The sequence below is a fragment of the Peromyscus californicus genome, unplaced genomic scaffold (assembly GCF_007827085.1).
Source record: "Peromyscus californicus insignis strain IS unplaced genomic scaffold, ASM782708v3 Scaffold_14__1_contigs__length_90479793_seg_2, whole genome shotgun sequence".
NCBI lineage: Eukaryota > Metazoa > Chordata > Mammalia > Rodentia > Cricetidae > Peromyscus > Peromyscus californicus.
This window is the reverse complement of record NW_026294436.1, coordinates 21,146,682-21,174,006: the sequence shown is the minus strand read 5'-3', so window position 1 is coordinate 21,174,006 and position 27,325 is coordinate 21,146,682. Positions and strand designations below refer to the sequence as shown.

The window sequence follows — 27,325 nt, the reverse complement described above, 5'->3', positions numbered from 1 at the left end:
CAGAGATCCACCTGGCTCTGCCTCCGGAGTGCTGGGATTAAAGGCGTGCGCCACCACCGCCCGGCATCCTGTTTTTAATCTTCTTTGCTTCTTCCTTGTCACCAGAAACCTACTTTTGGCTAAGGTTCATCCCAAAGGGGCTGGACGGTGACTGCCTACAGAGCGAAATCCTTCTGCCTCACTCCAAGGTTTACAGAAGACTTCATGGCTTCCTGCTGTCTTTTCTCTTTAGGCACTAGCTAAAAGACTGAATATCCTTCCATAGGAAAAGTACTGGCAGATTGCTAATCTGAGAGCCAGGACTGAAATACCCTACAGAGTACGTCTCCTCAGAGATGGTTCTTGTTTACGCAGTACTGAGATACTGAAGGGAGATACAAACTTACCACTTCAGTTCGACTTAACAACCCTGAGTTCAGTCGTACAGCATGAGCAACGGCACAAGCTGTTCAGTCTATACTAAGCTGGGTGTGGTGGTGGTATACATGCCTATAATGCCAGCATTTATCAGCCAACAAGACCCTAGCTCAAAAAACAAGCCAGTTGCGGGGCTCACATGTGTAACCTTGGCACTAAGGAGGCTGAGAAAGGAAGAAAGCCTGTAAGTCTGAGGCCAGCCAGGCTACATAGTGAGACTTTGTCTCAAAAGGGGGTGGTGGTGCTGGAAAGATGGCTCAGAGGTTAAGAGCACTGGCTGCTGGCTGCTCTTCCAGAGGTCCTGAGTTCAATTACCAGCAACCACATGGTGGCTCACAACCATCTGTAATGACATCTGGTGCACTCATCTGGTACTCTGTTCTGGCAAGTGGGTATACATGCAGACAGAATCCTGAGTATATAATAAATAAATAAGTCTTTAAAAAAAAAGAAAAAAGACCAGCAAGATGGTGAGTAAAGGTACTTGATGCCAAGGCTGATGACCTAAGTTTGATCCCTGAAAGATCTCTGACCTCCACACACATGCTGTGGCACAAGCATGCTCACATGTGTGAACATACATTAAGAAAAAAAAAAAGTAGTAAGCCGGGCAGTGGTGGTGCATGCCTTTAATCCCAGCACTCGGAGGCAGAGCCAGGCGGATCTCTGTGAGTTCGAGGCCAGCCTGGACTACCAAGTGAGTTCCAGGACAGGTACCAAAACTATAGAGAGAAACCCTGTCTCGAAAAACCAAAAAAAAAAAAAAAAAAAAAAAAGTAAGAAATAGTAAAAAACCAAGAAACAACCGCTACCACCCAAAGAAAAGCAAGCCAACCATTTATTGGATACCTAACTATACAGACAACATGTCCATAAGGGACCTTATGCTGTCTGAAGCTTTTCTACTCTGAAAGCTGATCATTTATGATCTAGTATCTAGTATCAGGAACCAATGACATTTAAACTCTGCTGAAAATGGTTCCACCATGACTTACTGGCAGAAAGCTCCACTCCTGTGTCTTGGGGTCATATTTCTCTACCACATCAATAGGAGACTGCTGGCTTCCGAAGCCCCCAACCACCAGAAGCACTTCATTTGCTCCTAAGGACAAAGGCAGGAAAAGGCAGGTTACTTCCTCCTGGCTGGGTAACTACTTATAGGGAAATGTAAGTAGAAAGGTTCAAATAGGTTATGGACGTTGTTTGGTGGCCCTAGGTATGTACCTAGGGCCTCAGTGTTCTACCACTAACCTGTAACCATTCCTACCCCACAACTAACAATTGTTATTTCAAGACAGGTCTCACTAAGTTGCTCGGGCTGACCTTGGACTCACTCCATGCACAATCAGGCAGGCCTTGAACTTTGCAGCCCTGTCTCAGTTTCCCACAGTTACCTTACAAACCTGTGCCACCTGGCCGAGCTAGGATGCCTTAGTATTTGCTTGGAAAATAATCTAAAATAGGGCTGTGTAATAGGAAGGTATCTATTTTTATTCTGTGTATCCATGTATTTGAGGGTGTGTGTGTGTGTGGTCCTATACTGCTGTCTTTTTTTTCCTCGAGACAGGGTTTCTCTGTATCTTTGGAGCCTGTCTGGGAATTCACTCTGTAGCCCAGGCTGGCCTCGAGTGGATCATAGAGATCCACCTGCCTCTGCCTCCCGAGTGCTGGGATTAAAGGCGTGTGCCACCACCGCCTGGCTTGTCTCGGGAGGCAGAGGTAGGCTAACCTCTGTGAGTTCGAGGCCAGCCTGGTGTACAGAGCAAGTTCCAGGACAGGCAGGGCTACACAGAGAAACCCTGTCTCTGAAAAAAATGAACAACAAACGTCATGTCAGTGTTAGAGGTGACCAGGGACTGATGGAAAGTATCAGGCCTGACAGTTAACCTGTTTTGCTTGGTTCCTCTCCACCCCCACCTCTTTCAATTCCCAAAGAAAGAAAAACCAAGTTTCACTGTGTTCCACAGGCTGGTCTCCAACTCCTGAACTCAAGTGATTCTCCCACCTCACCATGTACACCTCACAGCTGGCTAAAACATGTTAAATGACACTATAAGGATATGATGAGAAAAATACAGTAAGTTTTCCATTGATTTTTCAGCCATTACCTATGTTACACTATGTAATTCCCACATTTAAAAACAACACAAACAAGCCGGATGGTGGTGGCGCACGCCTTTAATCCCAGCACTTGGGAGGCAGAGCCAGGTGGATCTTTGTTGAGTTCGAGGCCAGCCTGGTCTACAGAGCGAGATCCAGGAAAGGCTCAAAGCTACACAGAGAAACCCTGTCTCGAAAAATAAAAATAAATAAATAAATAAATAAATGAATAAATAAATATAAATAAATAAATAAATAAAAACAACACAAACAAACCATATCAGAAGCAGGCAGACCTCTGTGAGTTCGAGGCTAGCCTGGCCTGTCTCAAAAATAAAGAAAACCAATCAAACAACAACAACAACAAAACGCCACAACATTCTTTTGATGTGACTTCATTCAGGTAGCTTGTAAAGTATAGAAAACCAAAAGCAGACAGGAAACAGATGTTGTTGCAAACCCTGGAAAATGACAGCAGGGTCTGTCAACCTAAAACAGCTCCATAAATAGTCAAGTTCACAGCAGAATTTGGGCACAGACGTCAGGATGAGTCACTTTAGTTTTTGGTTGAGACAGTTTTGTCACGTAGCCCAGGCTAGTCTCAAACTCACCACCCTGCTTCTACCTCTCAAGGTTGGAGACTGTAGGCATGTGTCACCATGCCTACCTACTTAGGTATTTCGTGGATTTACATGGTGAGGAATCTGGATCACTGGGCCTCAAATTCTGCTATAAAGGATGTCACTATTTTCCATAGACAGAGCCTATTTTAAGGGACTGTCACTCAGACTTCAGAGATGGCTTAACTGTTAAAGGCTAGGCTAGGCTCACATCCAAAAAGATAAGACAGCTAACAAGGTAAGCAATGTTAAATTCCAGTAACAGCCAGCCAGCAAAACCTTTTTCTTGGGGGAGAGGTAGGAAGGAAGGAGATGGACAGGGTCTAGGTATGTAGCTCAGGATAGCCCCAAGCTTGTGATTTTCCTGCTTCAACATCTCAAGCACTGGAAACACAGGTATACACTACTATGCCGGGTGGTTTTGTTGTTGTTGTTGAGAACAGGTCTCTTGGTGTAGTTCTAGGTGGCCTGGAACTCACTATGTTGACCAGGCTGGTCACAAACTCAGAGATCCCCTGCCACCACACCCGGTGTCCGATGATTTTTATCTTTTATTTTTTGGCACTTGGGACTGAACCCAGGGCCCTCACATATGCTGGGCAGGTGCTCTCTCACTGAGCTACATCTCCAGTTGGTTTCTTGTTGCTGTTGTTTGTTTGGTTTGGTTTTTTGAGACAGGGTTTCTGTAGCCCTGGCCATCCTGGAACTCTCTCAACAGACAAAGCTGGCCTTGAACTCATAGATTCCCTTCCCTATGCCTGAGTGCTGGGGCTAAAAGTGTGCGTCACCAGTGCCCGCGGTCATCTCCAGTTATTTCTGAACTTGTATCTGGGGACACAGAGTGTCTGAATTCATTAGGTAGACCAGTGTGGTCTTGAATTTAAATCCTTCCTGCCCCAGCCTCTTGAGTAGCTGGGATTATAGGCCTACACTACCAGGCCAGGCCAGGTCTTTAAATTCTTGATGAGAAAAGCATGTCTAGGACACCTGGCAAGATTTATGTGTAATCTGGTGCATGCCTTTAAAAAATCAAAAGCAATCTAATCAAAAATACCTTCAGCAATTTCCTCAAAGCTAAGAATTACATAAAACTAAGTCTAATTCCTCAAGGTCAGAGCAATAGGCAGTTTTCTGACAGTTCTGATCTGCAAAATATTTAAAGAAACGAAGAAAATGAACCTCTAGAGAATCTTCTGTGCTTCCTGGCTCATGAAAATCTTCATTGGCTTTAGTTCAATTTAATAAGCAATTAATGAATGTTATTACATAAAAAAAAAACATACCATCTATATTCAAAAGCACCCTAGTGAGTGAACTTAACTTACTTTATGTGGATAAAAAACCAGTGGCTTAGAGAAAGAACACTACCCACAGAGCAGGTCTCTAGAGAATTTACAAAATTACGAGGAGAGGTGAGGGATACAGCTGAGTGGAACAGCACTTGGCCAGCATGCCTAAGGCCCTGGGTTTGATCCCTATCACCACATAAGAGAAGAATGAAAATAAACCACAATATAAATATAATAGAAATTAGGAACAGAGGTCAAATGACACAGAACACCTTCTAGTGCCAGTTCTTCCTGTTCAATCACTGCTCATGTACTATTCTAGAAATATTATTACTATTTTTGGGCTGGAGAGATGGCTCAGAGGTTAAGAGTACTGGCTGCTCTTCCAGAGGTCCTGAGTTCAATTCCCAGCAACCACATGGTAGCTCACAACCATCTATAATGGGATCTGATGCCCTCTTCTGGCATGCAGGCATATATGCTGATAAAATACTCATACACATAAAATACATAAATCTTCATTATTATTTTGAGCTATAGACTCTAGACTTATTATATTTCAAATAGCAAAGGTAGCCATATGTTTACTGGAATAATGCTGAGGTATGCCAATTAAAGGTGAATTGCTAACTACCCTTGCATTCCATCTATGGTGTAATCCTGCTAAAGGCTGGGTCTTTGCTTCTATAAACAAGTATTTAAGAGCATCTGCCTTTTAAATGCTGAGGATCAAACCTAAGGCACTCGAGGCAAGCACTCCATCACTGAGCTACACGCCTAGCACTCCTGTTTTGAAAATGACAGTGTTATTTTTCCCTTAGATGTGCAGCCAGCACAGCTTGGTGCTTGGTGGCACAGGCTTGTGGTCCAGCTACTTAAGAGGTGGAAGCTGGAGAACTAAGAACTTTAGGTCAGATGGGGCTATAGAACAAGATTCTATTTCAAAAAAAGAAAAGAAAAAGCGGGGGCCAGTGAGCTGGCCCAGCAGGAAAAGGCACTTACCACCAAGCCTGAGAACCTGAAGTCTGATTTCCAGGACCCATTTGGAGAAAACTGACCCTTGTAAGCTGTCCTCTGACCTCCACACACGGTGGACTGCCAAGGTGTGTGCACAACAGATAATAAAGAAATGAAAAAGTCCCAGCTAGGCATACATGACTCAGTGTTTCGCATAGTTCTAAAACACCCCACTGCACGGCTGTACTCTAATCCAGTTAACCATTCATTCCTCTACAGATGGAACTTGGGGTGTATATCTTTTTTTTTTTTTTTTAAATATCAACAATTTCTGGTAAACACTCTTCCTTACATAATGGAATCAATCCTAATTATCCCCTTGCCCCCCCATTACACCAAGAACACTTAGGATAAAGGCAGTAATTGGTTCATATAATTTTCCCCTTGGCTCAGTAATATGAACATATTTAATACTACTTGTATAACTGAGAAATTATAATTAGAAAAAGAAAATGGGTGTGGTGAGTCATGCCTGTAAGCCGGGAACTTAGAAGGCTGCGGCAGGACTGCTTGAGTTCAAGGTCAGCAGGTCAACACAGCGAGTTCTAAGCTAGTCAGGGCTACAAGTGTGAGAGCCCAACAAAACAAATTAAACAAAAAAGGAATAGAACTTAAACCAATACTTTCCTATAACCTGTTTTCATACTTTTCTCTACTCCTTAATCCATATGCAGCGATCTGTATTTTTGTATATAGTTCATGATATACAGATTACATTTTGTCATCCTGCAGGAATTAATACCTTTCCTAACAGTTCTTTTTTTGTGGCTTTTTTTTTTTTTAAGACAGGGTTTCTCTGTATAGCTCTGGCTGTCCTGGAACTCCAGACCAGGCTGGCCTTGAACTCACAGAGATCCACCTGCCTCTGCCTCCCTGAGTGCTGGGATTGAAGGCATGTGCCACCACCGCCCATATGTTTTTTAAATATTATTATATTTTTAAAATTGTATTTACATATTTTTAACGATTTATTTATTTTTATGTTATGTGCATTCGTGTTTTGTTTGCCTGTGTGAGGATGTCAGGTCCCTTGTAATGAGTTACAGACAGTTGTGAGCTGCCACATGGGTGCTAGGAATTGAACCCTGGTCCTCTGGAAGAGCAGCCAGTGCTCTCAACCGCTGAGCCGTCTCTCCAACCCCGCATGTTTTTATTTATGCATGTGTGTGTTCCTGCATGAGTTTATGTGCAGCACAAGTGTGCAGGTGTCTGTGAGAGCAGACAAGGGTCTCAGATCTCTGAACTAGTTATTGGTGGTAGTGAGCCGTCTGATGTGGGTCTTCTGCAAGGGCAGAAGTGCTCTTCACCCTAGGTGATCTCTCAAACCCAGTTCTTTTCTCCCTCTCTCCGCCTTTCTCTTTAAATAGGTACCTCTGTGTGGTGGAATTTGGGGTGGTTTTTTTGTATTTATGTATTTTAATATCAGACAAACAGATTTGTGACATTAAAAAACACTGGAGGCGGAGAGATGTCTCAGTGATTCAGAGCTTTGGCTGCTCTTCCAGGACAGAAGTTTGATTCTCAGAAGCCACATGGTGGCTCACAATCGTCTGGAATTCCAGTTCTAGGAGGATCTGACACCCTCTTCTAGCCTCCATGATACACAGACATTCTCTATTCAGGCAAAATAACCACATACATAAAATAAAATAAAACAAAAAAATTTTAAATGGGAAGAATTTCCCACTAAAAACAACAAAGAGGGGTTACAGAGATGGCTCAGTGGTTAAAAGCTCATGCTATTCTTTCAGGGGAGTTTGGTTCCTAGCACCCACATCAGGAGGCTCATAACTGCCTGTAACTCCAGCTCCAGGAGGTCTGATTCTGTCTTCTGGTCCCCTTCGAAACCAGAAAACATGTGGCAGACGTTCATATAGATACATACAAATACACAAATACACATGAATAAAATAAATCTTAAAAACAAAGCAAGAAAAATATAAATATAAAAACTTAAAATGGCAGTGACATGTCTAAAAAGATTAAAAGCAGGTCTGAAACAAGTCCTGGGGTTGGGGATATAGCTCAGTGGTAGAGCACTTGCCTAGCAAGTACAAGGCCCTGGGTCCTCAGCTACAGAACAAAACAAAACAAAACAACCAGACAAGTCCCTTGTATGCATTACAGATGTTATTTCCAGCTATATCAAACCATCTGAAAAACGTAGTTGAAAATGTCCCCTCATTCTGCTAGGAACACCAGCTTACCTAGACGGGCTCTTGTCCTGGGTCCTTGCATCTGACTCCGAAGTTCAGGCCTCAGGTGAAATTTCTTTGCTTCATCAACTAGATCCCTGCACTGTAAACTACATCGGATGAAAGGCTAAAATACAGAAGACAGGAGTGAACACACAGGAAATTTATAATACTGTAAGAACAAAATGACACATATAAAGAAGACTTACTTATGTAGACACAAGTACATATCGATTAGTATACATTTTAAGGGAAGCTGAGCATGCTTCCTTTCTGTAATCCCAGCACATCTGTAATTCACATCTGTAATCCCAGCACTTGGCAAGCTGAGACAAAAGGATTTCTGAGATTTCAAGGCCAATTTAGGGCTACATACTGCGTTCTAGGCCAGCATGATGTAGAGTAAGACACTGTTAAAAAAGACAAGACACATGCTCTCTCTCTCTCTTTTGGAAAAATATGTCTTTTCTGGAATAATTTCCCCGAACCCTTCTCTCCTTCCCTACTCTTCTCCTCCCCTTCTTCCCCCTTTTCATCCTTTCTTTTTGCCAGGGTCTCTGTAGGCCAGGTTGGTCTCAAACTTACAACACAGCCTAGGATAACTTTAAACAGGCGATGCTCCTGCCTTCACCTCCTGAGTGCTGGGACTATAGGCATGCATTCATCATCAGCCCAGCTCCCATATCTACATCCCACAGTGCTCTATGGGGGTTGGAGAGACGGCTCACTTCGGTAAATTCCCTGGCACAGAAGCACAATGACCTGAGTTCCATCACCAGACCCCACATAAAAGCCAGACATGGTACCCCACACGAGTGACACCCACACTAGCAGGGTGACAAGCAGATCCCTGGGCTTGTTGCCAGCCCAATCAGAAACTCCAGGTCAACCAGTGAGAGACCGTATCTCAAAAACCAAGGCAGATGGTCTGTGGAACAGCACCCAAGACTGGCCTCTGGCCTACATGTGCATGCTTATGTACACACACATATACCACACAGAAAACAAAACTCTGTTAATAGCATCTGCTCCCATAGACTCTCTGTACCCTCTTCTATTTGCTCTCTGGTTTAGAAGATTGGCCCATACAAATATTGTCAGTAACATCTGCACACTGGCTTCTAGCTGGGATGAGTCCTACTGAAGGTCAAGGCTCCTCTCAAGGCCTCCTCAAGTGATTCTACCTGCTCTTTTCCTTCAGGTTCTGATAACCACTTTTCCACCCAGGCTATTCAGACTGAGAGCTGTTTCTCCAAATTTATACCTTTGTAAACAGCTCCTTTAGATAAGTAAGCCTTCCTTAAACCTGTACCATTTGGAGCACACCATCTGTTTCCTGTTAGGATCTCCAACTCATATAAGCTCTTGTTTATAAGCTTGACTCCAAGATATTTTCAGTAATGTATTGGAAAAGAAAATAAATAATAGCAAATATTGTTGTAAGAGATATGACTCTAAAAGCTTTCGCATATGAATACTGGCAACAATGTATGAGGTAGGTGATCGTGCTGCACAGAGGGGAAAAAAAATCTGAGGTCATCTCCTTCAAGGCCATACAGGAATGCTTGATTTAGGATTACAGCCTGATTCTGGCTCCAGAACCTATGTACCAAAGCACAATGTAAAGACCTAGCCAGAAGGGTGGTGTGAAGGTTATCCTCACGATCAACCTGACTGGTTTAGAAAACACACCAATGGTGTGTCTGTGAGGGTGTTTCCAGAAAGGTTTAACTGAAGAGGTAAGACCTACCCTTAATGTGGGCCACACTATCTCACGGGCTAGGGTCCAACCCTAACAAAAAGGAGAGATGCAGCTGAGCACCGGCATTCGTTCTCGGCTTCCCGACTGTGGATGCACTGTGACCCAGGGCTCCATGCTTTCTGCCAAGCCTTCCTCAGGACGGACTCCACCTTTTCACTGTACCCAGTGCAAACCTGTTCTCCCTGAAGGGGCTTTCGTCAGCTATTTCATCAGAACAAGAAACTAACACACAGATGTTCTAAGAAAGAAACCATAAGGAGCAGAAAATGAACTGAGATGTGACACTAACTAGCCTGAAATTCTTTTTTTATTGGGGGGGGGTCCCCTCTATGTTTTGTTTATTTGTTTGAGACTGGGTCTCACTTAGCCTAGGCTAGCCTTGAACTATCGATCCTCCTGCCTCCCTCTACCAAGAGTTGAGATTACAAGCCTTCACCACAACAGACCTAGCAAATTTTGTAAAGTGAACAATTAAAAAACCATTTTTTATGATTAATTTCAAAATGACCAGGTCTTGGCCAAGAAGTAACTCAGTTACTGGGCTTTACCTATGTTATAAATCAGTGCTTGCCAAAACACAGTTGTGTCAATCTGATAAAACCTATAATCACAGACGGTCGTTGGTGGTACATGCCTTTAATCCCAGCACTTGGGAGGCAGAGCCAGGCGGATCTCTGTGAGTTCAAGGCCAGTCTAGTCTACAGAGTGAGATCCAGGACAGGCACCAAAACTACACAGAGAAACCCTGTCTCGAACAACCAAAAAAAAAAAAAAAAAAAGGCTATAATTACTTGGTAAGAAAGAACCTCAATTGAAGAACTGAAGAACAGCCCACATCAGATTGGATAAGTGTGGGGGGCACCACTTCTGAACAGGTGGTGGTCCTGGGTTGTATGAGAAAGCAGGCTGAGCAATAGAAGCAAGCCAGTAAGCAGTGTTCCTTCATGGTCTCTGCTTCATTCAGCTCCTACCTCCAGGTTCCTGCTCTGAGCTCCTGCCCTGGGTTCCCTTGACGATGGACTCTAACATGCAAGCCAAATAAACCTTGCCTTCCCCAAGTTGTCTGTGGTCACGGTGTTTATCACAGCAAAAGAAAAGTAAACCATGTCAGCAGTCCAGATAACACAGATGGTATACACATAAATGTCAGTGGTCACATCTGAGGAGTAGGTGGCAACTGACTTCAGGGGATCGGGCCCCCAGGAAGCAAAGCGCTGATGGGTGAATCTCTGACAGGCAAGGCCCTGAGAGCCTTGGCCCCAGAACGTCTCCTGCTACTGCTGTGTCTTTCATTGCACGTTTGCCGCTGCCATTTTCTCTGGTATCTGGCCTGGTGTGTGAATGGGTGTGGGAGATCCCCACTGCCCTTAATGTAGTGTGATTATCTCATGGATATACATATACATATCCCATTCTATGGGGCAAATTACCTGTGGATTATTATGGAGATGATTTCCCCCACCCCCACTGACCCTGATAAAACAAGTGCTGCACAAGATAGAAAAACAGAACAAGGAAATGTCACACAGCTAGTTTCTCTTGAGGAGCCACATAGACCATGGCTTAGGTTAATAATTAAGAAAACAACTGAGTCCCAGAAGCCCAGCTAACTCAAGTTCTATAAATCTTTTTTTTTATTTTTTATTTTTTTGGTTTTTCGAGACAGGGTTTCTCTGTGTAGCTTTGCGCCTTTCCTGGAACTCACTTGGTAGCCCAGGCTGGCCTCGAACTCACAGAGATCCGCCGGCCTCTGCCTCCCGAGTGCTGGGATTAAAGGCGTGCGCCACCACCGCCCGGCAAGTTCTATAAATCTTAATGTTGAGAGATGTGTTTACAGGTTTGTGTGTGCATTAGAGCTGAAACAAAGCCTTAAATAATGACTTAAGGTTAAGATGACTTTGGTAATGGCTTTGAGATAGAAAATCTTGGAAAACAATGTGAAGTTTAGAAAGGCACACTTTTAATAGCTGAGCAAGGGACTCATTGAGGTCAAGAAACAAGAACAATGACAGCCTGGCTATTGCTGGCTGACATACCTTTCTTGCTAGGATGGGTTGATGATGAAGGGTGATGATTAACTCCTTGTACTCATTTCTGCCCTCAGCTTCCTGATATAAAATAAACTGCTGATGAGTGGGTATGCACCCTAAGGATTTAAATAGAGTTGACTGATTCTTTTTTATATATAAAGTTTAGATTTGTGATTCTTTTAAGATTCCTTATAAAATCTTTTGCAATAAGTATTAAAGTGATAATAATTATTATTATCAAATAATAAATTGATCCTTTCTTTGTAACCTTAAAATGCAGCCTGTCAATAAAAGAACTGGGTGAGAAAAATATCTTGCTTGCTTACATTCTGTTAATCTATAAGAAGTTGCTTGTGGGTTCTTGGGAATAATTTGTTTTTCACCTATAATACATAAAATGTTTAACCATGTAAGGGATATGGAAAACATGTTGTTTTTTACTTGTAGTCATTGTAATCATTCACTTGAAAAATAGTATGTAGTCATGGTGTAATTTTTATATTGCTTGAAAGATTCTACTGGGGTATATAAGCTGTAAGGGAAAAATAAAGACACAGAGAAGGAAAACACCAGGAAAGCTGTAGAAGGAAAGTTAGAAGGAAGACATCAAGAGACAAGAGGAAAACTTCAGGGTGGAAAAACAGACCAGAAAAGGAACAGAGTAGAACAGACAACAGTAAGAATAATAAAATGAAGAACTAAGCTTTGGCCCTCAGACAAGTCCTCGTGTGTCTGTTTGTCTGTCCACCTGCTCTGCGTCTCTTCAGTTTCTCTGACCTGCTGAAGGCTTGCCATTCATCAGCACCCTAGGTGAGATCCTGACTTGTTGGAGATGTGCAAGTACACGTGTGTGTGTGTGTGTGTGTGTGTGTGTGTGTGTGTGTGTGTGTGTATGTGTTTCCCTTTTTTGTCAGCCCCAGAGAGTTAAGTTTTACTTCCTCAGATAGAAAAGTCAAATTGAGTGATTATAGTTTTATAGTTGGCCGACTCTGTGGTTCCCCCTCAATATCTGAGCTGCTGGAGGCTGGTCCTTAAGCAGCAGTACATATAAATTATAAAAACATTATCACAGAGAACTTAAGTTAGAGAAATACTTTTATAAAACAACAGAAAGCTCAACTGCATCAAACTAAGTAAATCAGATTTACTAGAAGTAAAAGCATGATTTGCTAAGCAAAGCAACTCCTGTCTTTTTTTTTTCAGAGCAATTTATGGCAATTTATGTTTAACAGAGGAGGGAACACAGTCCATTATAAAACAAAAAGACAGCAAAGCACAAAATTAAATTGTGGACTTTCATTTGTGACAGAAGCCTGACTTGCTAAGTAATTAACATTTCTTCTGCCTAGGAAGTTCCCAGCTTTGCCTCTCCAGCACTCCTGCTGCAGGGAAACTACTGGTTTTTGATTAGGCACACTAGGCTGCGGAGTTAGTGGAGGTTCCGGATACCGAGAGCCTCACATGACTTACCTCAGCATCTATCACATCTGTAATGTACCTGGGGGTCAGCAGCGGCATCCGAACATACTGTAAGAGGTCAGGCAAGGATTCCTCTCGCTCCTTCTTGGAATGCTTCACCCAGTTGATGACAGCCTCAAAGACTGGCTCCTCAGAATCCACCTGCAATGAGTAATTGCACGTCATGGATTTCTGCCTTCCCAGTTAGGAAGTTTCCCACAAACTAAAAACAACCATGCTTACTTTCTCCTTTCTGCTCCCTGTCCTCCATTACTGTTATTTCCCATCTTCCAGAAGTGTGGAGGTTCTGGGAAAAGTCTTTTCAGATACAGGAAGAGAATTATATGCAACTTAAAAAGAACTAAGACAGATAGTATTTAATAAACCATTGGTCACATGTTGGCCTTCCTTTCAGAACTGTATCCATTCTTGAATTTTTTTTAGTCATTTTTGCAACTTCAGTTGACATGGGAGAGGAAATCTGTTATCTTAATTAAAATTGAAATAATTTGTATTCATAGTTGCCTCTGAAACAGGAATTTCACTTTATCATCAAACATAATGCTGCAGCTTTCAAAGTATGGTCAGTCAGCATTTAAACAACTATTATGTATTAGATTCTGTGCTGTTTGTGATATATAGTTTCAGATATATAGGGGTGTGTGTGTGTGTGTGTGTGTGTGTGTGTATACATATACATTTTTTGGGTGTGGGGAGGAACTTAGATTATACATGGCAAATAGATAAAGACACACCCTCTAAAGTCTGTATTATGCCACTAGAAGAGCAATAGGTGTAAGAACAGCTGGGATTTTCTGAAGCAGACACCTCTGTGTCGGCCCTGTGCTCTCTCAGCAGTTTCTGGGCACGTGTGATCTGAGGCATCTTTCAAAGCGCTGTGACTCGATGAGAGCAAACAAAAACACCACCTTGCACACCAATCCCCCGGAACTGTGGTACTCTGGAAAGCAGACATGTCTTGGCATGCTCCTTCATTTGATGCATGCACTGAACTACTAAGTGCCAAGCACTGCCTTCACTGAAGCTGATCACAGAACAGGGGTGAATCAAGCACAGTCCTTGTAGGCCAGACTCGGCCTTCATCTTCTCCACCCATCTTGTCCTTTCAAGTGCTGGGATTATGGGTGAGGACCACCAACTACTAATTACTATACTCTTGTTGTGATTAAAATTATATAGGAAAGTAGCAGAGCTGAGACAAAAATAACAAGGACAGGATAAAAGGGTAGATTATTGAATCCACTTTAAAGAGCAACTATAAATCTCAAGTATTTTACATTGGTATGGATTTTGTGTAATGATACAAATTTAAGGTAAATTTTGTCAGAACACACTCTATACATGTTTCTATTCTTTTTTTTTTTTTTTTTTTTTTTTTGGTTTTTCGAGACAGGGTTTCTCTGTGCAGCTTTGCGTCTTTCCTGGGACTCACTTGGTAGCCCAGGCTGGCCTCGAACTCACAGAGATCCGCCTGGCTCTGCCTCCGAGTGCTGGGATTAAAGGCGTGCGCCACCACCGCCCGGCTCGTGCCTACTCTTATTTAAGGTATTTTTGCATACTGATACAAACTGAAGGTTATTTTTGTTACACTGTATATATGTTTTGATTCTTGTTTAAGGTATTTTACCTATGCAGCTCATTTAAAAATGTGTAATTAAGAAATACAGTTTAGTAGTCATCTATAATGATCAAACTTGTAGTTATGTTAGGTATTTTTTCAATGTTAAACACAGATACATTTTTAGATAGACAGGTGGTCTTCAAACACTCCAGAGACCTATAGAATATATGGCATTTAAGATGTTTTAAAAACCTAAGGCTTTTCATGACAGTGAGACATGTCTGCTTCTGGTAGCATCAATTTACTTCAAAAAAGGATAATGGGCATTGAAGAACCTCCATATGGAGTTAACTTTTATTGTGGCAAAGTTAGCATTGGGCAAGAAATTGCCCTTGCCTTGACTGCTGACAATATACTGTCTAAATTGGACAAGCAGGACACAAAAGAAGGTGACTGCTGAACTTTGCCAAGATGAGGTAGGACAGTTCTTCAAAATTCCTGCTTCACAGAAAAGACTGTCAGATATTCTAGGCCTATAGGCTGAAGATGGACACCCCAGTGTTGCAGAGGCACCTTGGATGGCTGTCCAGGCAGTCAGCTGCTTCTGTCCTTTCTATAGTTTTTGAAGTTGTCTGCTCTTTACTTCCTGTTTACTCAGGTAATATTAGATCCTTCTCAGGTCTCTGATGGAGTTGAAGACAAGATGGCTATAGTTACAGTTTTCCTTGTTACCAAATTTAGAAAAGAAACTCACAAAAGAAGTATAAAGTGTATAAGGCTGAGAAACATAAAAGCTTAAATTGTTTATCTAAGAAAATGTTTTAAGGTCTAAAAAGATAGCTTGGGGTTAGGATAGAAAGTGAATTAGGCACCAAACTCTGGACTCACTAAGATAGGATAGATTGGTTTTTCTAAACTTGCCACATACAAATGGACTGGACATTGTGAATGTAATCCTTACTTGATAATTGTTCTTATTGCACATAGTTTTACTGTGTCAGAATTAAAACCTTTCCTTTTTATTTAGAAAAAAAGGGGGAAATGTTAGGGTCTATTTAATCACACGGTGAACCCAGAGTTTGCATTTGTGTTAAGTAAAATTAACCTTGGGTCAGGAGGCTGAGTTAGCAACTAGTTGACAGAAGGTAATCACAGAGCATCAGAGGGCATCTGGAAGAGACAGAGACACACCAGAAGCAGTAGGGAGGGATCTGGAATGGCATGATTTCTTTTTTGTTTCGGTGGAGCAGAAGGACATTCTCTTTTGGGAAGACTCCAGCAAGGAGAGAAGGTTAGCTGTTGCTACTCAGCCTCTCTGAGCTAGCAGGTTTTGATCCCAGCCTTTAAATCTCTAGTCTTATTTATAAATAGTATGGTAGAGATTCAGATAAAGCTACCTTTAGTGGCAGCAACAGAGCTGGTACCTGCAGGAACAGAATTCCCACCAGGCTGGGGCCTCAGCAGCCAGGCACTGCCAGGGAAGCAATTGCCAGGAATTGCAACTGCTGGCTGAAATAGCATCAGATTAAGGTGCAGTCAACTGTGCCAAAGTTAAATAGGCTGAGTAAAAGGCTATTTTTTATTTTTTATTAAACAGGCTGATAAGTCAGGAAAATTTCCCTGAAGTAGTAAGCTGAAATCTGGCAAACAAGTAGCAAATAGCCAGGAAGAATAAAAAAGAGAGTACTCAAAGGGCCAGAAGTGCCAGCACACACTGATAATACCAGCACTTAGAAGGCTGAGGCAGGAGGGTTGTTACGTAGTGAGTTCAGGCCCAGCTAGAGATGTAGACTAAGATCTTATCTCAAAATCCCCAAGAGCACTCTAAAAAAAAGTGCACCCAGAAGCTCTGGACCAGCTGTCCTGTCTGACACAGGAGTGGCATTTAACTAAAATAAACAGAGCCCAGCATCTTAGCTGTATTAGCTACGTCCCGAAGCTCAACAACCATGTCCAGTGGCTATCAGACTAGACAAGGGAATTCAATCCATCTTGAAAGAATTTTCTAATGGACAGCACTGAACAGAGCATAAAGAACTGGCACTTGGGGACATTTTAGCTGTCTCGTCTGATGAAAGGAAGAAGGGTGGTGACAGAGGTGGAGGTAAGTACCAGACTGCTGGTCATCATTTGGTACTGCTGTCCTGTTTCAAGCAGGGCAGTAACAGAGATGTTTGTTTAAAAAAAAAAAAAAAACACAAACAAAAAAAATGCTGGGCTGGAGAGATGGCTCAGAGGTTAAGAACACTGACTGTTCTTCCTGAGGTCCTGAGTTCAATTCCCAGCAACCACATGGTGGCTCACAACCATCTGTAATGAGAAATGGTGCTCTCTTCTGGCCTGCAGACAGAACACTGTATACATAATAAATCTAAAAAAAAAAAAAAACCCCAACAAAAAACTGCTGTGATGACCAAGGGGAGAACACTCAGAAGGGCTAGGAGGTCGAAGATGGGTTCAAGTCTTCTCTGGCACAATAGGCTAGACTCGGCTGTGGCAATTCTGGACAAGTACGTGGAAGATCAAGGCAATCCATCTTACTGACAGAAGCTGGGGAGGATGCAGGATAGCCATTATTAAGAAAATTGTCTTTTGTTTAAAAACAAGTAAATTAAAATTGCAGAGAAACTACTCAATGTGCAGAGAAGTTAATGATTCATAACGGGGAAAAATAAGTATTCTTCACAAAGATTTTTCTAATGTGTCAGACAAGGCACCGTCATTTAATGCTTGAGACAGACAGTCCAATGTAGGAAGTGCTAACATTATCTCCATTTTATAGAAGAGGGAAAGAAAGGCTAACCAGCAGGTAACACATCACAAATGCTCTAAGTCTCACTGTGAAGCCCATGCTGTTTTAGGCACTACGATACACTGTTTCCCACTGCTTTAAGCACTGTTAGTTTGCTGCATATTCTTTTTTTTTGAGAAGTCCAAGAACCCAGACCAGTTTGGAACCAAGAACAACCTTGAATCCCTGAACCTCGTGATACCACCGTTCCCACTGTCAGTTACGGAATTACAGACTAGCAGCACCATGCCTGGTGCTACTGTTTCATTTAATAAGAGGAAATGCTTTTTAGCAAGTGGAAGTCAAGACATCTGGTTCCAATTTGGGGCTGGTTTATAGAACAGGAAAAAAAAAATCTTTTGTTGTCATTCCAGAAAAAAGCAAAGGCCAGTCCTAATATACGTGGAAGGAAAACTACATAAAAGAATGCTTAAGTTGTTTTTCATACTGGCCTGATTATGGTCAGCTCTCTGATCTTCTGTTCCATCTTATTTTATCCAGATTCTACAAGAGGTCCCAAATGACTGATGTTTGTGCTAATCTCCTGATGAGGACAACTGGAAGCAAACTGGGCACCTGGTGCTGAGCTCGCACCTCAGTGGGGAAAAGAAAGGCCTTGAGAACACATGGCCTATTTTGGGTGTTGTTAGGAAAGGGTCTCATGTAGCCCAGGCTAGCCTGATACTCACTATTGGCAAAGGAAGGTTTTTAACTGATTCTCTTCCTCCACTCCTAAGTGCTGGAAATAAAGGTCCAACACACCACACCAAGCTTTTAAATTTTTTCCTTTTATTTTCTTTTGTTGGTTTCTTGAGAGTTTCTTCTGTAGTCCAGCATAGCTTTGAACTTCCCAGCTCTGCCTCCCGAACAGCAGAGTTATAGATGTGTGGCACCACATCTAGCTGACTGCCTGGACTTGAATCCTGGCTCTATTTAAAATAAAATTTTAAAAAGGAGACTCATAATTTTCTAGCTAACTACTGGCTCCTAAATGTGAAGAGTACATTTAGTGGCCATGCCTCTCACCATCTGAACAAGGATACAAGTGCAGCACCATCAGGAGAACAAGACCAGCACATTTTTGACTCAGCAGCATCTCTAAGAGTGTCTCTCTAGCTGACAGGAAAGTCAAACTGGGGAATAAACTCCCTCTAGGTGCAAGCAATTTGCCAACATGGTCTCAGCAGTTTTGCCTCACAACAGTTGTTAAAGGAAGGTTGGCTAAAATTCAGTAACAGTGCACTTAAAACCTTCTATTTTAAAACATAAAAATCCATTTGATTCACAAAGTATATCACAGAATTTCTTTTCTCCTATGGTGTTTTTCTTTTTCTTTTTTTTGGAGACAAGGTCTCACTATGTTGCCAAGGCAAGCTCATGATCCTCCTGCCTCAGCAGCCTCTTGAGTACTGGGATTACAGGTATGAAAAAGCATGCCTGGCTGGATTGGCCATGGAATTTCTTTAAGTAGTAAACTGTCCTACAGCATATAAAAGTATTAAACCAATCCTGATACTTTCTAATGTGTCTCATCTAAACCCAGAACAGAAGCTTGGTAATATATTTCAGTTTTTGGAGAAATGAACTCAACAGGTGCACATGACACAGGACCTGACTCTGAGGATCTTTCGAGAAGCTGCTAACTAAAGATCTAGTCCACTGGAGATTTAAGCTACAGGCCTCAAAGACAGATCAGCCCTCTACTGGATTCCTCGCTCCCATTTTCAGCCTAACTATACCTGGACACAACAAACAGACACTACTACACAGCCAGTGGATATAGTATTGCATAGAAATTTCCCTAATTTCCAATTTCTGCTTATTCGTTTACCACTGGAATGAATATATTTGAAAAGGGGCAGATTTTTTTCCTTCATAAATATGCAAATAAATTAAAACCTTTGGCACCAATCTGGGTATTTGATTATGAAGCCATAATATGGACTCTCCATAATATGGAGTAACAATAATATGGACATAATATGGACACTCCATAATATGGATTAATAACAATATGGACATAATATGGACACTCCACAATATGGAGTAATAATAACAATATGGACATAATATGGTCACTTCACAATATGGAGTAATAATCATATAGACAAAGTATGGACACTCCACAATGTGGAGTAATAATAATATGGACATGGTATGGTCACTCCACAATGTGGAGTAATAGTAATATGGACATGATATGGTCACTCTACAATGTGGAGTAATAATAATATGGACATGGTATGGTCACTCTACAATGTGGAGTAATAATCATATGGACATGGTATGGTCACTCCACAATGTGGAGTAATAATAATATAAACATGATATGGTCACTCTACAATGTAGAGTAATAATAAGATGGACATAATATGGTCACTCCACAATGTGAAGTAATAATCATATGGACATGGTATGGTCACTCTACAATGTGGAGTAATAATAATATGAACATGGTATGGTCTCTCCCCCTGCTCTGCAATGTGTAACGGCCCAGTTTTAAAGACACCATGACAGCAAGCCAAAGCTGTACCTGGATTTCATCGCACTTGATTAGCTTCTCCACCTCTCCTTGACTCAGGAGAATGAACTCTTCATGCTGCACCACTTCAGGAAAATGCTTCTGGCTAAAAACCTCAGCTGCTTGCATCAGGTCAACGCAATTGTGAGTTTCAGCAAAATCCCTGATACCCAGGCAATTAGAAGGGTCCAACTGACTTTCTAAGAACTCACAGCAGGCTTGTTTCACACCTAGGACAAACACAGGCAGTGAGCAGACTTCAGCATACTTTGCTAACTGTGAAGTGGTCTTACAGTCTTGGATTTTAATATCTTCTCTACATGTTATCTATCAGAACACTGGCTCCACACCTTAACACACAAATTAGAAAATTTATGGTCAAGGCATTCAATTTATCTCTGTCTTATGTACTATGTCACTTTTAAAAGTCCTTTATCTCTGCTTCTGCTTCATCTTTAAAATGAGTGTAGCAAGTCTGACCTAGTTTCAAGGACACTCACACCATCAGAAGCTGTAAATTCTTAGCTACTGGAACCAATCTAAAAACAGTAACTAATTTACAATTTTCTTATTTTCTCCTCCATATAAAGTTTTTGTTTGTTTGTTTGTTTTAAGATTTACTTAGTTTTATTTTATGTGTATAAGTATTAGGTCTGCATGTATATAAATGAACCATGGCATGCAGTGCCCAAGGAGATACTTGTCAGACAGATCCCTTAGAACTGGAGCTAAGGGCAGTTGCAAGTCACCATGTGAATGCTGGGAACTGAATCCAGGTTCTCTAGAAGACAAGAGCTCTTAACCACTGAGCCATCCATCTCTCTAATCCCTATATCAAACTTACTTTAAAACTCCAGTGAGGCTGGGTGTGGTGGCACACACTTTAATCCCAGCACATGGGAGGCAGAGACATGTGGATCTCTGTGAGTTAGAAGCCAGCCTGGTCTACAAATTGAGTTCCAAGACAGCCAGGGGTGTTACATAGAGAAACTCTGTCTCAATAAGCAAACAGACAAACAAGCCCTCCAGTGAAGGAAAACCATCCCACAATTCTCTAACTAGAGAATTCAGAATAAAAGCTTGGGATGTAGCTTAACAGAAAAGCAGCTCTGCTAGTGCAGTGTCTCAGCATGCACAAAGCCCTGGGTTCAATCCCTGGCACTGGAAAAAAGAATGTGCGGTGCATGAACTCAATGCTTTTTTGTTTTGTGTTTTGAGGCAGGGTCTTACTATGTAGTCCTTGCTGGCCTGGAGCACATGATGTAGAACAGACTGGACTCAAACTCACAAATATCTGTCTGTATCTCTCTCCTGAGTGATGGGATTAAATGCGTGTGCCACTGCATCTTGCATAAACTTAATTCTTAATTTTATAACTCTGTAAGACATGGTGGTGTACGTCTCTAATTCCAGTGCTCAGGAGGAAGAGGCAGGTGGATATGCTTGAGTTCAAGGCCAGCCTGGCCAGCGAGTTCCTAGACATCCACAGTTACATAGTTAAACCCTGTCTCAAAAACCAAAACCAAAACCAAACAAGGGTACTACAGAGATGGCTCAGCCATTAAAAGCACCTGTCACTCTTTTTTTTTTTTTTTGTGGTTGGTTTTTTTCAAGACAGGATTTCTTCTGTGTAGTTTTGGAGCCTGTCCTGGATCTCACTCTGTAGCCCAGGCTGGCCTCGAACTCACAAAGATCCGCCTGCCTCTGCCTCCCGAGTGTGGGATCAAAGGCGAGCGCCACCACCGCCCTTGACACTCTTAAAGAAATCTAGGTTCAGTTCTCAGCATCCAGAACACAGCTCACAATTGCTTGTAACTCCAGTTCCAGGGGACCTGACCCCCTCTTCTGATCTCTGTGGCCACCAAAGGTCATACTTTCAAGCATAACAATTACTCATGTAAAAAATTAATAAAAATAAACCTAAATAAATTTTTTAAAAAGATATTTTACATGATTCCAAGACTTAAATATATAATAAGGTTTATAATGACAAGTCCTCTTAGCCTCTCCATGCCCACAGCCATCTAATAACAAGGTAAACAGTATCTCTCCAGGCAATGAATGCTATCAGTTTTTGGGCAATTCTTACATGAGTACTATGTAGGTACACATGTATGTATGTATATATTAAGGAAATTCCTGTATTTTCCATTCTTCTGTTTTGTTTGTTTGGTTTAATTATCCTATGTGTATGGGTGCTTTGCCTGCATGTGTATCTGTGTACCATTTTCATGCCTGGTGCCCAGAAGAGGGCACCAGATTCCCTGGAATGGAGTTACAAATAGTTGTACAGCACCAACTGGGTGCTGGGACTCAAACACAGGTTGTCCTGAAGAGCAGCCCACGCTCTTAACCACTGAGGCATCTCTTCAGTCCTTTGGTTTGGTTTTGAGACATAGTCTCATTTTATAGACTAAATTGGCTTAAAACTCACACAATCCTCCTGTCTCAGCTTCCTAAGTGCTGGGATTATTACTTTTAGCCACCACACCTGGCTCTTCCATACTGTCAAAAGCAGAAAGAGTTTAAACGTTTTCTTTTACAAGAGCCAAATACTCATATCTGGAGAGATTCTTCTGCACTGCTCTTAAATACATCTGATCTTTCATGCTCAAAGATTCAAAAGTCATGCTTCTAGACAGGTCTCTGAAAGTCTCTTGATTAATTTTACATCAATGAAAAACACTTCCAGGGCTAATGAGTCATGAACAAGGACACCTTTTATCAACTGTACCTTTCAGCTGAAGTAGACAGGCTGCAGGGAGCAGTTCTTGAACATTCTCCACTGTCACGTGTACTGTTTCTGTGTATACAAAGTCCAACAGAATTTCCATAGTAGAAGCAGTTAAACCTTGAATGTCAACATATGGCTTCCCCTTCTCTGAAAGCTGAAAAGTCGTGAGGTAGACAAGAATGGTACTTTTAATTCCACAATCTAAGCCTAAGAGCTTAAAGGGATGCTGGTACTAATTAAATACACATCTTTTTTTTTTTTTTTTTTTTGGTTTTTCGAGACAGGGTTTCTCTGTGTAGCTTTGCGCCTTTCCTGGAACTCACTTGGTAGCCCAGGCTGGCCTCGAACTCACAGAGATCCGCCTGGCTCTGCCTCCCGAGTGCTGGGATTAAAGGCGTGCGCCACCACCGCCCGGCTAAATACACATCTTTTAAAAACAATAGTCTGGGGCTGGAGAGCTAGCTTAGTGGTTAAGGGTACTAGTGGCTGCTCTTCCAGAGGACCTGGGTTCAATTCCCAGCACACATGGTGTCTCACACTCATCCGTAACACCAGTTTCAGTGGACTGACGTCATTTTCTGACCTCCACAGGCAACAGCCACACACATAAAGCACAGTCATACATGTAGGCAAAACACTCATAAAATAATATTATAAAAATGTTTAAATCAGGGGGCTGGAGAGATGGCTCAGAGGTTAAGAGCACTGGCTGCTCTTCCAAAGTCCTGAGTTCAATTCCCAGCAACCACATGGTGACTCACAACCATCTATAATGAGATCTGACTCCCTTTTCTGGCCTGCAGGCATACATGGAGGCAGAATGTTGTATACATAATAAATAAATAAATCTTTTTTTAAAAATGTTTAAATAATCATCTATTTTATTTGATTTGTATATAGCAAGTATGGTATATATTTGTAAATCTGCAAATAGAGTGGGCAGTTGACTGTATCCCTAGGAGTGAACAGTAGAATATCAAATATTTTAGAGACTAATTAACAACCTGATTCCATATTAAAACCAACATAGATGTCTTAGAGAACAGAATACAAAAGTTTCATAAAGCTACCACTAGTGTCCATGTGCCTTGATGATAAAGCATTATCTCTCTTCTCCTGCCTACCACCCATATGCTAGGTCGCTGTGGCTGGCCTGGTTTTCAGTGTGCAGCCCAAGCTGCCCTTCAACTTGTAACCACCCTCTTGCCCCAGACTTCTGAGGGCTGAGATTACAAGCGTTTGCCACCATGTGTGGATAAAATAGAAACAGGACTCTGAGGTTTATAGCTACAACCTCCTCCGAGATTACCACATTCCTCTCATCTGACCTCAGAGACCATCAGGATGGAAAAGGGGCATGCAGACCACTGTAAGGGGCTCTTCTGTTAACTGTTTGAGCCTGGGGGAGGAGCAACAGAACTGCAGTGAGCTAGAGATGCTCTAGGCTGGATGTGACATCCTTTATCAAAAGCAAATGCAAGCCGGGCGGTGGTGGCACAGGCCTTTAATCCCAGCACTCAGGAGGCAGAGGCAGGCAGATCTCTGCGTTTGAGGCCAGCCTGGTCTGCAGAGTGAGTTCCAGGACAGTCAGGGCTACACAGAAAAACCCTATCTTGAAAAACCGGGGGGAAAAAAAAAATCAGCCTATTAGAGCACAACTCAGCTGTTTGGTGGTTTTTCAAAATATTGAAAAGGCACCTGTGACCTCAGAGCCTTAGGGCAGAGACCGGCAGATCCCACGACTCACTTGTCAACCAAGCAGCAAGCTCAGTGAGAGACCCTGTCTGAAAAAGTAAGGTGGAGGGTTACTAAGGAGGACAAGTGGCAATGGCCTCACAAGGGTGAGCACACTCACACCCGTGCGTTCTCACACACACAACCAACTCCTATTACAACACTCTATGTATTTCCATTAGTAATTAAACGGCTTTATCATCTTTGAATTCTCCATTAGCCCAGAGAGTAACAAAACAAATTCTTTACAAAACCAATCCCATACATGAAGAAAAAAAAATCATTAGTGATACACGTTGTCTTTAATCCCAGGTAGAGGGAGGCACATCTCCAAGTTCAAGGCCAGCCTGGTCTACAGGAGTTCTAGGACAGGCACAGAGAAGCCTTGTTTAAAACAGAAAAAGAATTGTGTATGAGAAGAAATGAGTTATTTTCCAAGACTACAAATTTCTTGGTGTTGAAAAAACAGTGCAGACAGACTTTCTGCAAGATGACAGCAAACAGGACAGACAAATCAGCAGCTGGCAGTCGTAGCCCATTTCACACTCAGCACTTGTGGTGAACACCCCTTACCACCCAGCTAAATGCCAATGCTTCGGGGGGGGGGGGGGGGGGGGGGGGGGGGGGGGGAGGCAGACATCATGGAGAGCAGTATAGGCTAGAGATCTGTGCTGTTGCATTATTCAAGACAGTTTTTTTTTTTTTTTTTTTTTGGTTTTTCGAGACAGGGTTTCTCTGTGTAGCTTTGCGCCTTTCCTGGGACTCACTTGGTAGCCCAGGCTGGCCTCGAACTCACAGAGATCCGCCTGGCTCTGCCTCCCGAGTGCTGGGATTAAAGGCGTGCGCCACCACCGCCCAGCTCAAGACAGTTTTTAAATTAGCCTGGATTAGCCAGAATGACCTGAGAGCTTTCTATTTCACCTACCAGCCTTATGACTGAGCAAAGGAGTTAAGAACTAGGCTTTACAGTCACAAGCTGCAGAGGCAGAGCCCATCTGCATGCAGCATTCCAAAGCTCTGTGACCTTGGGCAAGACATTTATTGAGACCCTTCTTCATCTGTAAAATGAAATGTAATATTTACTCCCAGGGTGAATGATGAACTTGGCACTGTACCCAGGCCCATAAATATAATTATTATTATCATACTTCCGCTCCTATCTGGTTCTAGCGACTACTTCTTCACTACGGTGACAGGTACTACCTAAAGAAAATACTGGTGGTTAGAGATGCTTTCTAAAGAGTCTTATCATAGCCAGGCATGGGTGGCCCACACCTATAATCTCTGTACTTGAGGAGGCTGGGGCAGAAAGATGGAGTATTTCCGACCAACTTGGGCCATATAGTGAGATTCTGTCTCAAAGACAGAAGCACACACACCCAACCAGAGGGCTGGAGATGGTTAAAAGTGCTTACTGTTCCTGAAGCACCACATCAGACGGCTCACACCACGGTAACTCTAGTTCCAGGGGACCTGACATCCTCTGGACTCTAAGGACACCGGCTTGAACATGATGCACATAAAATTCATGCTGGCGCGCGCACACACACACACACACACACACAAATTTTTTTAAATCTTTTTTTTTAAAGATTTATTCATTTATTTAATATGCAGTGGTGTTTTGCCCATATATATTCTGTGTGAGGGTACCGATCGGATCCCCATGTGAGTGCTGGGAACTGAACCCAGGTCCTTTGGAAGAGCAGCCGGTGCTCTTAACCACTGAGCCATCTCTCCAGTCCCCAATTTTTTCTTAAATCTTAAAAACAAAAAACTAAAAAGTCAGCATAATGAAATAATTTATGTCTAAGTTTAAATACATAATAATTATTCATGTATCTTAAACTTAAAATATTTATAAAGACTTGTTCAAATATTTTTATTTTTACTTGGTAGAAACTTAAAAACACTTTATTGGAATGAGCTCACAAACAAAAGTATCACACAGCTAGATGAGTCCCTCAAACACTTGCCTGCTCCCCAATTCTCTCTCTCTCAGTGAGCTTCCACAGTCAGGATGGCCATCTGAAGATGTGGCACTTCCCTTAGGGCTTTATACATTTTGATTCACTATTTCACCACACAGAAAGAAAAACCCATGACATAGTTAAAACTAGAAAACCCATTAGCTTTATATTCTTTCACGACTCACATGCCCTGCATGGGTGGAGGCCAGTGGGTTCTTTCCTTCTACCTTTATGTGAGTTCTGGGGACCAAACTCATGTGTCACATCTGGCTCCTTTACAGGCCTAGCCATCTCAAATGTACATAGACACATAGACATACACACACACATACACAAACACACACACACACAGGCCAGAGTTGGTTTTCTCCTTCCAGCATGTGGGTCCCAGGAATTGAAATCGGGTTCATCAGGTCTGGTGGAAAGTGTCTTTACTTGCTGAACCACCTTGCTAGCCCTGTTTTGTTTTGTTTTAATTAATTTTGTTTTTGGAGAAAATGTCTCATATAGCCTAGAATGGCCTAAAACTCTGTATGTAGGCAAGGATGGTCTTGAACTTGTAGCTTTGTGTATGCTGGGCAAGCACTTGATCAATTAAACTAGATCCCTGCCCTTATTTTAGTTTTTATGAGACAGAGTCTCACCATGAGGCCAGCCTTGAACTCCTGATCCTCCTGTTTCCACCTCCCAATGCTGGCATTACAGGCATGTGCGACCACACCCGGCTAACTTAATACTGCATAGCCATTCATTAAATTCCCCTCTTCTCCTCATTTGAAATCTACATTGGCGGAAGGAATACTCATTTCCTACGATTATTGGTAATTTAAAAGAGGAAGCCATTACACATCTTATTCAGAGCTTACCTATTTAACTAACACATTATACAAATTTATACAAATTCACTAGTTTACCAAACTATTTTTTTTATTGCTAAGTGTTTTTGTTTTGTTTTTGAGATGGGTATTATTCTGTAGCCCACACTGGCCTCAAATTTATGATGATCCTTCTGCTTCCCAAGTGTCGGGATTATAAGTGTGGGCCACTATATCTGGTTTTAAGTTTATTGATTGATTGATTGATTGATTGATTGATTGAAAGCTTG

General features: G+C 42.1%; 1 protein-coding gene across 2 annotated transcripts in view; it reads right to left on the bottom strand.

Annotated features, from left to right (window-relative positions):
- Window positions 1-27,325, bottom strand: part of Klhl12 (kelch like family member 12) — a 36,931-nt gene that overhangs the window by 6,137 nt on the left and 3,469 nt on the right. For both annotated transcript variants that reach the window (XM_052737010.1, XM_052737011.1), the window contains exons 3-7: window positions 22,517-22,670; window positions 19,795-20,012; window positions 12,901-13,050; window positions 7,651-7,765; window positions 1,413-1,519 (exon numbers count right to left, since the gene is read on the bottom strand). In XM_052737010.1, the coding sequence (XP_052592970.1) occupies window positions 1,413-1,519; window positions 7,651-7,765; window positions 12,901-13,050; window positions 19,795-20,012; window positions 22,517-22,670 (744 nt within the window). The remainder of the gene's footprint in view (window positions 1-1,412; window positions 1,520-7,650; window positions 7,766-12,900; window positions 13,051-19,794; window positions 20,013-22,516; window positions 22,671-27,325) is intronic.